Raw genomic sequence first — 12,077 nt, forward strand, 5'->3', positions numbered from 1 at the left:
GAGAAGCAATGAAAGCAAAAGAATGCCTAAAACTCCTCATCTTGCTCATTAATTTTAAAAGAGAGCATTATATTACCTTAGCTCCATTTAGTAGCAAGTTCAAGGAATTTTTTGATGTTTTTCTCTCTTTTTTTTGGGGGGTTTTCAAGCAAAAATAAATTTGTATTAATATAAAGGAAGAGAAATATAGTTCATTAGCTATAAAGCAATGCGGCAATGCCTTAACCACAACCCACAGTTGAGGTTGATTAGCACTATAAAATCTCAAAGTATGCAGTAGTACTTTTCAATGTTAGAAAATAAATCATTTGACACTTTCATTAGGAAGAGAAATATAGTTCATTAGCTATAAAGCAATGCGGCAATGCCTTAACCACAACCCACAGTTGAGGTTGATTAGCACTATAAAATCTCAAAGTATGCAGTAGTACTTTTCAATGTTAGAAAATAAATCATTTGACACTTTCACATGGTTAAAGACGATATCATTCTTGATTTTCCAATGTGATACAACAAGATCCCCTGAGCTAAACTCCACAGATTATACTATATGTCATTGAGAGCTCGCTAGCACCTAGTAGTATATTCTTCCATTTCAAACACATAAAAATCCGAGCCCTCAAAAATCAATGGAAGATTTGTATCCACAAGAGGTGGCACTTTGTAGCATGCGTAGAACAAATGAAAATGTGAATTTGAATCCACCTTATAGGATGCACATAGAGGTGATATATCTCGTTGTTTCATAATTTGATCCTTAGTAGAAAGCCTACACAACAGTCTCCATAGGAAAAAATTAATCCAATAACATGGAATTGAAGACCATATTCTGTGCAAGCACAGGATTCAGATTTGTCATCTATTGAACAACGCATGCTTTTTCCATGCAAGCTAAGCTAATCGTGTAATGCAAGAAATAGATTTAAAGATAAAATCCAATAAATCTAATCAAGATAATTCCTTTCCATGTCAGCCCTTGAGATCTGCAGTGTACGAGTAGATTAGGTTAGTAGGCCAAGAGGGAAGAAGACGCATAAAGGTGTTACAGAGAAACCTCCGCTCCTTTGATAAAGCATGTATCTCACATTCAATTCAAGGATGGTGAACAAGAATTGGTTTTGCAATTATAGAGATTCTCCCAACTGCTAAGACCTCTATTACTGATTTGCTTTGCTAGTCGTGGGCTAATTTGAGCAAGAGCTATCTCTCATGTTCTAAAAGTGTTGCTCCCACCCACTCACATTGACCTAATGCCTTTCTCCGAATTGGGATCAGTCTGGAGAGGATCTTAGATTGGGGAACCTTGATGGGGGAATCATGACGAAAGTACTTGCTAAGAAGTGCGTCGATGTGTAAATCCCAAAGCTCCCTGATGCTCAATCTAGAACTAGACAAGATAGTCCAATGCTGAGGAGAATGAAGTTTAGTAATCCATTTGCTTCAGATATTTTTCTTCATTAGCTCAATTCCCAGACCTCCTTCATTCTTAGGAGCTATTAGTAGGTTCCATGACATTTCATGCCACCTTCTGTTCCACAAAAAATCTCTAGACATCCTATCCCCACCATTGCATAGGCATTACGAGAAAAGGGTAAAATCTTTTTCTCTTACTTTTAAGGAATAAGAACTTATGGTTCCTTTTCATTAAAGAAAAAGGGAAAGTTTTTTTTGGGGAGTGTTTTTCTAGTTTTCTTGTTTATAAGGGATTTTTAATGAAGAAAAGACGATACAAAAACTTTGAGTCAAGAGATTGTCTACTGTGAGTGGTAACAAACCTTGGTTAATTGTAGTGAGCTTCGATGATATCCTTAGTTAGCCTTTGATAAAGATGGTCAAGAGTTGAATTCCTTGCATCTACAGATATATCAAACTATTGGAGACTCCGCTCCAATGAGCAAATCCTATGGTGGAAATCTCCTAAGAATTGCATCACAAACAAGCTAATCAACTGAGGTAGAGTAAGACAAATCATTATAGTTTGTAAGCAATATGGAATTTGATACTTGGGGAGCTAAAGAAAACCATCCATGTTGACCCTTATGTAAACATGACATACATCGTCATTGACGTTGGTAGTTGCTCTTTTTGGAGGGACTGAGTGAAGTGGTTGCATAAGAATTTATGTGCTGTGTCTATTTCAGATTTGAAGGTAATTGCCCTCAGCTTTCGCAGCTACAAGTTCTCTGCTTCTAAAAATGGGTTGGTTTCAAAGAGCTTCTTGTTAACGTGACAGGAAGTGAATCCATTTCAAGAAAAAAAACCAGCAGGATCTTCAGACTCAGTGTTTCGTATTCCTGATATGGAATGGAAACACCTAATGCCGGAGTGCTGGATTATGTGCAGGGGCGCAGCTTCGCTGAGTCGTCATGCTTCTGTCTATGGTTGGATAGCTACCAAGCACTCTTAGAAATGAGGAATGCTGTTGTAGCTGTGCGAGCGCATTCTGGGTACACCGATTTGCAAGGGACGCCTCAAAATCGATGAACACCACATACTCGAAGTAGTTTGCCACACCACCTTCACCCCTCTCCACCGTTCGAAGCGGTTTGTTCCTCCAAGGTCTGCTCTCCAGCTTCGTCACCTTAATGTCTCGAAGTGCAAAGACTGCAAGAACCTTGTACAGGTTCCTCAGCCCGTCTGCAAGGACCAACGCCACTGTGGTCTTGAAGCGGTCTTCGTGTTTTGGCATAATGGGTTCTCTTCCGAGGACCCAAAATCGGTTAATCACATCGACGTCCCTGCCGATGCCAGGAAGAACTTCCACACCGGAAATCGTCACGCATTCCTGGACTGCCGGCCACTCAATCTCCCCGACAATATGCAGGTTATGCCGTAAGAGCAGGTCGTAAGCTCGGTGATTGGTTCCATCAAGCGTGCTTTCAACCGGCAGAAGAGCTCGATCTGCATTCCGGGACTGAACTGCAAAGAAAAGACCTTCGAATTGTTGACACGGGATCGTGTAGGAGTCAGGGTACACTTTCGACACAGCGCGCGCACTTGGGCTTCCATTGCAAGCTACGCCAAAAGCAGAATCAGCAGATCTGAGTTGAGGTGCGATGCTTAAAGGCTCCTTAGCACTGGAAGAAGCTTCAAGGCATTTTTCAAGGTGCAGCACCGTCTCAGTTTTGTCCGCGGGCAGCCAGTCTGTCTCTGGACGAGAATTGCCCGATTGTGCTTTGCCGAGGGGAGAAGCCGACTTCCGACTTGGAGTGCGCAATTCTGGTGTACGCAGGGACTCCAAGAGCAGGGCGGCCGGGCTGGCGGGTTGAGTGGACTTAGGGCTAGGCAAGTTAAAGGTGAAAGATCTGCCGAGGCTATCTCTACCGATGGGCAAGCTTTGAAGCTGGGCTCTGATGCGATGGCGTCCTCCTCCACCGGGAAGGAGGGGAGGCGAGGGAGGAGTTTGGGAAGGGGATTGAATTAGAGCCATGTATACGCAAAAGCTAAGCTGCAGGAGATCAAATGCGAGCTATGCTCTACGTGAACTTGTGAGGTGGTTGACGAGAGAGAGAGAGAGAGAGAGAGAGACCACAATCACCAAGAGGGTTAAGCGAGCGAGGGACAGAGCGAGGGACAATAGCGATTGTGTTCCTTTACGATAGAGTGTTCCCTTTAGAAGACAAGCTGTGGCTTTGACTAGTCTTGTGTTCTCATTTTGTTGACCAAGTCTAGTCATTGCATTGTTAGTGTTACATTATTGAAAAGTATAACCAAGTCTAAGCATTACATTGTACTTGTTGCCTTCTTGTGTTCTCATTTTGTTGACCAAGTCTAGTCATTGCATTGTTAGTGTTACATTATTGAAAAGTATAACCAAGTCTAAGCATTACATTGTACTTGTTGCCTTCTTGGAAAGTATAACCAAGTCTAAGCATTACATTGTACTTGTTGCCTTCTTGAAAAGTATCATAGAGTCATACTCTCCAACAAAAAACAAATGAAGAAAGACACTTTGGAAGGGTCTAACCCAAGAAAGACATTTAGAAAAGTATAACCCTCGTGCCCCACAAGTTTGCCTCTTTCTCTACAAAGAATCCAACCAAACACATACTACATCTTTTGGCGATAGATACATGCTTAGCTGTTCTTAACTCCTTTCAATGTGAATGATCTGTTATTAGGTCATAATCCACCTTGCTAAGGATTACAAATTTACATGACTTTTGCATGATTTATGTATGCAATGACCATGAAAGCCTTTCGGCTACAAATTACCAGGAAAATGGTAGAATTCCTCTAGTCATGACCTTACTATAGCTTGTAAGTTAGGGTATAACCACCAAGTACCACTAGGTAATAGGCCAACTACCGCCATACAAGTTTGACCATATATCAATAATAGCTTTCTACTGTCGGTAGTAGGCTAATCACTGTCGATAGTCACCACACTACCATCGGTAATTCCTGAGGATGATAATAAGTTGCATATGGTTTTGGGGCTTTGGTACTAGTGTCCAAATGTCCATTAGTCTATGGCATGTGGAAATATACGCTTTTGGGGCTTGGGGATTTATATCTAGATAGAATATTGTATGACTTAGAAAATGTAAGCTGAATGGCTTTAACCATATGCTATATAGACACTTCCTTATGACTCGATTGGTTTCTCTATAATTTCAAATAACTATGTACAAAATCATTTGCATCTATGCATCATTTAAACAAACACACAAAGATTGTAATTCACTCCTTTGCATTTGTGTAGCATAATATATTATTCATTCATTTGTGTACATTATACGATTCAATTATGACACAATCCATGCATCATAAAAAGGAAACAACATTACACATTTTGCAAGATATTGGAGTAGTTGACCAGTTCTGCAAGCACAATGAACACTCTCTCTCACATTCCTCCTCTCTCACACTCTTGTGATTGTATTATTGTGGTCCACCTTACCCCATCACACTAGGTGCAAGAGCTATGGAGTACAATCTTGCTAAAAGAAATCAATCTAACTTTTCAAGAAAAAAATATGTTGGAAACCTTACCCATCACTCTATGTTCACAATCACATTAATTGTCTTGTAGTTGTGGTAAACCCTTACCGGAATATGCAAGATATTGGAGCAATCAACCACTTCCACACCTCTTTTTGAACCTTTGGAACTCTTCTAGAAACACAGTGAACACTCACTCTCTCAGATTCTTTCTTCTCTTAGATTTTTGTGACTCAACGATGGTTTAGCTTATGCCATTGCATTAGGTGTAGGAGCTATGGAATGTAGGCTTGGAGGTTAAAAGCTTGTCCTCATGGGGAGGCATCTCTTGTCCTAAGGTTTTTGTAGCATCACAGGATTGGCTCGGTGGCATGAATTAAGCCATGGGATTGGCCCATGCAATCAGCTTGTGTGATTGGTTGACTTTGCATACAACAGTGCGTGGTTGCAGCCCTTGGAGACTCTCGTGGTTTCTAGTTTCTATGATTATGGATTGTCATTTGGCTCCTTGTAGCGCCATGTAGCCGACCTAGTGATAATCTTATGAGAGTCGGTTCTAGAGATAGATATAGGGTAGATTGTAGAGTAGAAGTTTGCCATGATTGTGAGTTCCAACAAGGTCGGTTGACCTGAGCAGACGTGCATGGCCAAGTGATTAATCTCTGAGAATGTTATTTCTCTGATTGCGCATTAGTTGCTAGCAATAAAGAAGTTTATGGGTCATTCATTGATGAGAGTTCTCTGTCATCCTCTCTGGTATATCCATCATTTTATGCAGTCATCTTGTCTTCTATTTCCATGCAAAGGTAGCTATATTCCCATCACTGGTATTAGAGCCATGACACTCATCTTGGGAGCTCCTATACATGTCAAAGTATTCTAGCTTAAAAGAAATCACTGCTCCGAAAAAGAATACTAGAAGCACACCAGATGTGTTTGAAGGTTGCTTCCATTGGAAGTTGTGTGGGCACATTAGGGTACCCAGAAAAAGATTGGAATATGTAGTCTCTCTGTAGTCTGCAGATGATGATATACGTTAGCCTTTGGATGCTCTAGATAAGGGCCATAATCAACCTATCACATATGATGATTCATAAGAGGTTTCTAGATAAGAGGGCTACTACAGAAGAAGCTAGAATAGTTCCTAGATGGCTATTACAGACTCTGCAAGAAAGCAAACTTTCAACACCTATCTCCAGTAGGACAAGGATTGGTCAAGAGAACAAGGGATGGTTGGATTTAGATTAGATCAATGTATGATATAGAAGAATCAATGTAGTTTTAAGGATGCTAAAGACAATGAGCATTGGATGAGAGCCATGCAAGTAGAATTGGATGCTATCATGAAGAACAATTCATGGGAATGGGTGGATTTGCCCATAGGGTAAGAAGATATGAAGACAAAATGGGTGTACAAGATTAAAAGAAGAGTTGATGGTAGCATTGGTAGGTACAAGGCAGCATTGGTTGCCAAGGGATTTCTCAGGACAAGGGATAGATTATGGTGAAACTTTTGCCCCCACTTCCAAGATCACCACAATTAGATCATCAATTGGATATAAAACAAGGCTTGTAGGAAAAAGTGTATGTGAGCTAGCTATTAGTTTTCATTTGCTTGGTGAGGAACATAAAGTATGGTAGACTTCATAAGGCATTGATGGGTTGAAATAAGCCCCACAGGCTTGGTATGCAAAAATTCATACATTTTTTACTAATCAGGGTGTACCGAATAGTCCAATTGAGAGTATTCTTTATGTCAAGAAAGACAAAAAGGATTTGTATATTGTCATCCTATATGCTGATGATGTGTTGCTCATAGGGAGAGAAAATTGGAGAATTCAAGAAGGATGTTCAACCTTGATTTGATATGTTTGATGTGGGACTCTCACGCTATTATTTGGACATTCACTTTTTCCAACCTTAAAAATATCACGTTGCAAAATTTATAATATATATAATAAATTTTCTCTCATTCTCTACCTTCCTCCCTCCCTCCCTCCCCCCTCTTTTTTACATGTTATAGCCATCAAATTGCTACCATAACACACATTACTAAAAACAATCTCTTTTTAATAAATAACATAAACTATTCCAAGAAAATTTCATTTTTAAAAATACATGTACATAATGTAAAATGGACATTTATTTCTTCGATAACCCAATTTTCTAGATGCATTCCACACAATGTGTGTTCCTTATCTCTAATGATGTTCTCCATTGTATCAATTGAATCCATTAGTATCACTCGATTAGTCATGTTTTGGGGGTGTTTTGGTCCATCACATCCATATTATCACTAGATGTACAAGGCACATGATGTGCCCTAGAGAGGAGTACCTTGTCTACCTCACCATCCATTATGTCGTAGTATTGGTTGTGGGGGCCATTGCAAAGAGATTCATTTTTGAAAAGAGGGAAGATTCAATGCACCCTAACCCAATGCAACAGATCAAGAACATGCTACATTCAAATTAAAGTCAATGTGCTCTGAATTCTATTCAAGTCAATGTTCTCTCCTCCTCCCTTTCGTACTCAATGCCACCTCTCTCTCTCTCTCTCTCTCTTTCATCCCCTCTCTCTTGCAAACAATATGCAGATTTTCTTGAACGCTCACTCTATAAGATGGGCATTAGCATGGATACATGTAGAGAATGGGAAAAGTTTCATGAAACTATTAGAGAGTATTTGGGGCCAAGAATATATGGAAGGACAATCTCTTTAATTTCCCTTGCAATGATTGGTTTGATGAAGAATGTAAACAATCTTGTCAACATTGAGGTGGACCAGAGCAAAATGTCAAAGAGGCCAAATGAAGCGAAAGAGCAATAAGTCAGCCATGAAGGGGTGGGGTATAATGACACAGGTAAGGGAGGAGCAACTCATAGAATGTCTTTCCATGATGTAAGGCAACTCCATCACTTTCTTGATCTCTACAAAGGGATTGTCATCGAGGAGTGAGGCTTTGTCCATGCCCTGTAAAGCCGGACGTCGAACAGAAGGTGACAGTAGTGCATGGTTGTGAATGGAAAAGGTTGAAGCAACTATAAGATATAATAGAGGGAACAATGGAAACTCTTGCAGCCAAAAGGAGATATGACATCCTTGTACCAAAGAAGCATAGATGTGGAGTTGTGAAAAAGGAGAAAGAATATGAGATATCTGATGTTAAAAATAAAAAGAAAGTAAAGACAAAGTCGAAAAGCAAAAAAGAAGAGGTTGGTGGTAATTTTTCTCCCATTTTTCTAAGGAGGATATGTTCATACATTGAGAAAGTGCAAAAAATGTTCTTGATGTGGCACCTAGGGGTTAAGGAAACTACCCATTAGGAAAAAAGGGAGCTCATTTTGGGGCCCTATAAGAAATTTGCTATTCTCTCTTTTATCTCTCTTCTAAAATGGGGAAAAAGCAATACAATATGGATATCTGTTAGTTTAGGACCATAGGTATGTCAGTCCAGGGAGGAATAAAAAAGTCCTTTCAAATAATTGAGAAGACGCTGCATTAAACTCTCCATATAGATTCTCTCTCCATATAGATCCCGCATCTCTTTCGATGGTGGCCTCTCATAAAGAACCCATCACACCATCACTAATCCGTTTGTTTTCAAATATTTGAATGGTTACCGCGAAAGATTAGATGAGTTTTATAAAAAGCAGACAAGATGAAGAACCAACCCTCATGAAATGGCTGCGTGTAAACATGCTGTTGAAGAAGAATCTCAAAAGAAGCGACTGCACCATTTACATATTGCTTTCGAAGAAAAATATGCACCACTACAAAAAAGAAGAAAGGTTCCGCTTGTGAATGCTGAGCAAAAGGAAAACATGAGAAGAGCAGGCTCCCAACATATCGACTTATGGTGTGACGGACAGATTTACCCAAAATGTCCATTGAGAAATTCGAGCCCTCCATTTTCTAATCCGACAATGCTATTGAGGTTTATGGGTGATGGGAACAATGGATTGTATGGATACATTTTGACTCAATATTCAATTGCAAAAATGTACAAAACATTGTATGTTCGAGAAAAAATGGAGAAGGATCAAGAAATGTCAATAAAGTCAGACTTGAAAGAGCAATTGCAAAGGGAAATCGAAGAGCATTCAAAGACAAAGAATGAGCTAAGGAGAGCAAGAATGAAGAGAACCGTTCTTGGAGAGAGATAACAAAGCAAGAGAATTCGAAACATTGTGGAGTTGAAAGCTGGCACTGAGAATGTAAGCGTAGAGTACAAAAAGCAAGGTAAGAGTACATCTTGTTTAGCCATTATATAGTATGTATGTGTCTGTCTTGCAAGAAAATATGTAATATTGCAAAGTTTACTTGTTGCAGGGAAATTTTAGGACGTGAGAAAGAAAACATTGATCTTAATTTAATTCCTGTCAAACAAATGAAGGGTTTAGTCTCCACTGTTGTTGCAAAGAACATGATGGAGGAAAAGAAGTTTAAGAAGGTAAAACGTGAAGTGCTTGAAGACTTTGTATCGGAAAGTAAAGCTGATGTCACGAAAATTCAAGATTGATGTGAGTGGAGTGAGCAGAAAGGGATATGCTTCAATATTTAGAGTTGTGTCATCAACATTAAAAGATCAACGGATAAAACGTGTGTTGTTACCACCAACACTAGCACAAGTGTGGAAGGAACGAGGTCATCTCAACCAAGAAATTGATAAGTTAATTGGATAGTACTTTCATATCGAAAGTGTATATGAAAGTGAAAAGGGAAGCACTACATATAATGCTTGGAATAATATTTTTGTAGATCTTGAACAATTGCAGAGACTTATGGTTGAGTTCTACAGTATCACATTTGAAGAATGTAAAGGAGTTTTGAAGTTTGTTGTTGTGAAGCTCGATGAGTGTGAAATCGTCAAGGAAAAAAATATAGAGAGAGTTTCTATTACTTTGATGAATTGAGCACTTGATCAATCGATCACAAAGTCCAGCTCAAAGTACTTCAGTGTCCAATCGAAAAAGCATGTATGGTGGTCGGGCGCATTTGAGGTATGTAAACTATCGCCTTCTAAATTATTCTTTGCTCGAAATGTAATAAATTTTATATTATATATCTTGCAAACCTGTGGTTTTAAATTACAAGTGAAGACTGAGGACCATGCGGTACTTTATTGGGTATTTCGTCAAATAGATACACCATCAATTATCAAGAGTCAAGTCCAAGGACACCATCTTCATGTTCCAGGTAAGGGTGATTTTCAAATTGAATGGCATATGGCAGGTGGCCTAAAGACAATGAAGTGTATGTTCAATATAAGCAAAGGGCATAACTCAAAATCTCCTTGCTTATACTACAACGAACCAGTGCATGTCCTAGATTCTAAATGGTGGAAAAGAGCACCCAACAGAGATAAAGTAGATAAAAATTTCAAAGCAGTTCTTGAGATCCCATTATGCAATGTTCACATTTGTACATTGCATGCATTATGTAGGATCATTGAGAAACTTGTTTTCCTATATATTGGATTTGCATGGAAACTTCACCTTGAGAGCAGAAGAAAAGAGGCACTACAATCATTAGAAGCAGTGCTATCAAAAATTGGCCTCCATGGAAGAGATGTACATATTACAAAGGATCTTAAAAAATCTACAAATGAAAAAGATGTTCCTATCAAGCAATCTATTGGTGGACTAAAGGCTAGAAGATTTCTGTCTCATCCAGAGAAAAAAAAAAAAGGCAAGAAAACAACATACATATCAAGGATAAAGTATAACTTGTGGAGAAAAGTCCACAATGCTATCAAAGATCATCAGGCAGATGGATTGGCAAGAGATGTCAATGCAGAAGTATGGAAATGCTTAAATAAACTTTTTGTTTTTTGTGACCAAGCGACCTTTAGCAAAAATGATCAACAAGCATTTGAAGAAGCGGTAAAGAGTTTTGGAAAGGCAATGGAAGAGGCTTGGACAACATGTAACATCACTCATTACATGGTAAGAACAATATCTTGTTTTTGTGCATGTTTTTTTTAAAGCAAACAATCTTAGTTTTATATATTCTAATGCCCACTTCCCTATGTATCAAAACAACATATAATTTACAATCACCTTCTTTTCTTTGTAAAAAAATACGGATGCCTTGCAATTTGGTCCACACAAGGAATGGAGAAATCACACTACATGGCATGAAATGCATTCCTTAGACATACACAACATTTTGGAGGAAAACAGAAAGCCAATACTTTAAAAGAAGTGTTCTAGTGGTTCTATCAAGGAATACTACAAAGACTTCAAGCCAAGAAAAAAGTTAACACATCACAGGTTAAGCTAGCTTTCAGGTTGGCTCAAAAGGAAAGAAGGAGGCAGATTTTGGAGAACTCAAATGCAGCACAAAGACATGCTCAGTGGAGACACTCAAAGATATTTGTAAACCACAAATGGGTAGAGAGAAGCTAAGTGCTAAACCTTGATCATCAATTGGTGTCATCAAATGCAACAATTCTTTTTGTGCAATGACCAAGACTTGGATCTTTCATTCATAAGAAGTCATTGTATGCAACCATTGAAATATTTGAAATATACTACATATATTTCTATTTCAAAATGTACACTATTTTTGTCACAAATACACATAAACATAACTAAGGCATTCTAAAATGACAGTGTTCTCACAATTCAACCTTACTTCTATCTTGTAAAATATACAATGCCATACATGCTATCCTTCCAATGGTTTGCCAACTTTGCTTGGAATCTGTCTTTTGACTTTGATTGGAGACCTTTTTTCTTGAGCTAAGGAGAAATGAAACTCTTCTCGTCTTGTGCAAGAGTTGTTGTGCTCGTAGTTTGCTCTTCAACTAATTTGTCAGGAAGGGCCACCAAAGAAGGCTCTTGATTCTTATAGCTTATGCTTTCCATAAGCTTCCAAAGAGAGGGGATCCTCTACACCACAAGCTAGTGCCCAGGAAGTATATGTCAAAAAGTAGCCAGCTCTTGAGCCTTGCTTTCCAGCATAACACCCAAAAATAAGTAAAGTAGACTGCTTCTCTATGAGTATGATCTTATCTGTTTGCCATGATATAGGATGACCACCCAAAACTTTTGAGAAACACTTGAAAAAATAAGTAAGAGTAACCCCATCGTTGCTAAGCAATTTGCTAAGAATCAGTATCTTCGCAG

General features: G+C 38.8%; 1 protein-coding gene across 1 annotated transcript; it reads right to left on the reverse strand.

The window, feature by feature from the left end:
• Window positions 1-2,008: 2,008 nt before the first annotated feature.
• LOC147884002 (arogenate dehydratase/prephenate dehydratase 6, chloroplastic-like) lies at window positions 2,009-3,472 on the reverse strand. Its single transcript, XM_087399080.1, has one exon. It carries the CDS (start codon window positions 3,428-3,430, stop codon window positions 2,315-2,317), a length of 1,116 nt encoding a protein of 371 aa, XP_087255206.1. The 5' UTR covers window positions 3,431-3,472; the 3' UTR covers window positions 2,009-2,314.
• Window positions 3,473-12,077: the final 8,605 nt, after the last annotated feature.

Source organism: Dipteris shenzhenensis, chromosome 27 (genome assembly GCF_047967505.1).
Source record: "Dipteris shenzhenensis isolate YYH24624 ecotype China chromosome 27, Dip_SZ_1.0, whole genome shotgun sequence".
In the NCBI taxonomy this organism is placed as follows: domain Eukaryota; kingdom Viridiplantae; phylum Streptophyta; class Polypodiopsida; order Gleicheniales; family Dipteridaceae; genus Dipteris; species Dipteris shenzhenensis.

Coding starts and splice junctions, on each gene's coding strand:
- LOC147884002 (XM_087399080.1), bottom strand. CDS start 3,430: ATGGCTCTAATTCAATCCCCTTCCCAAACTCCTCCCTCGCCTCCCCTC.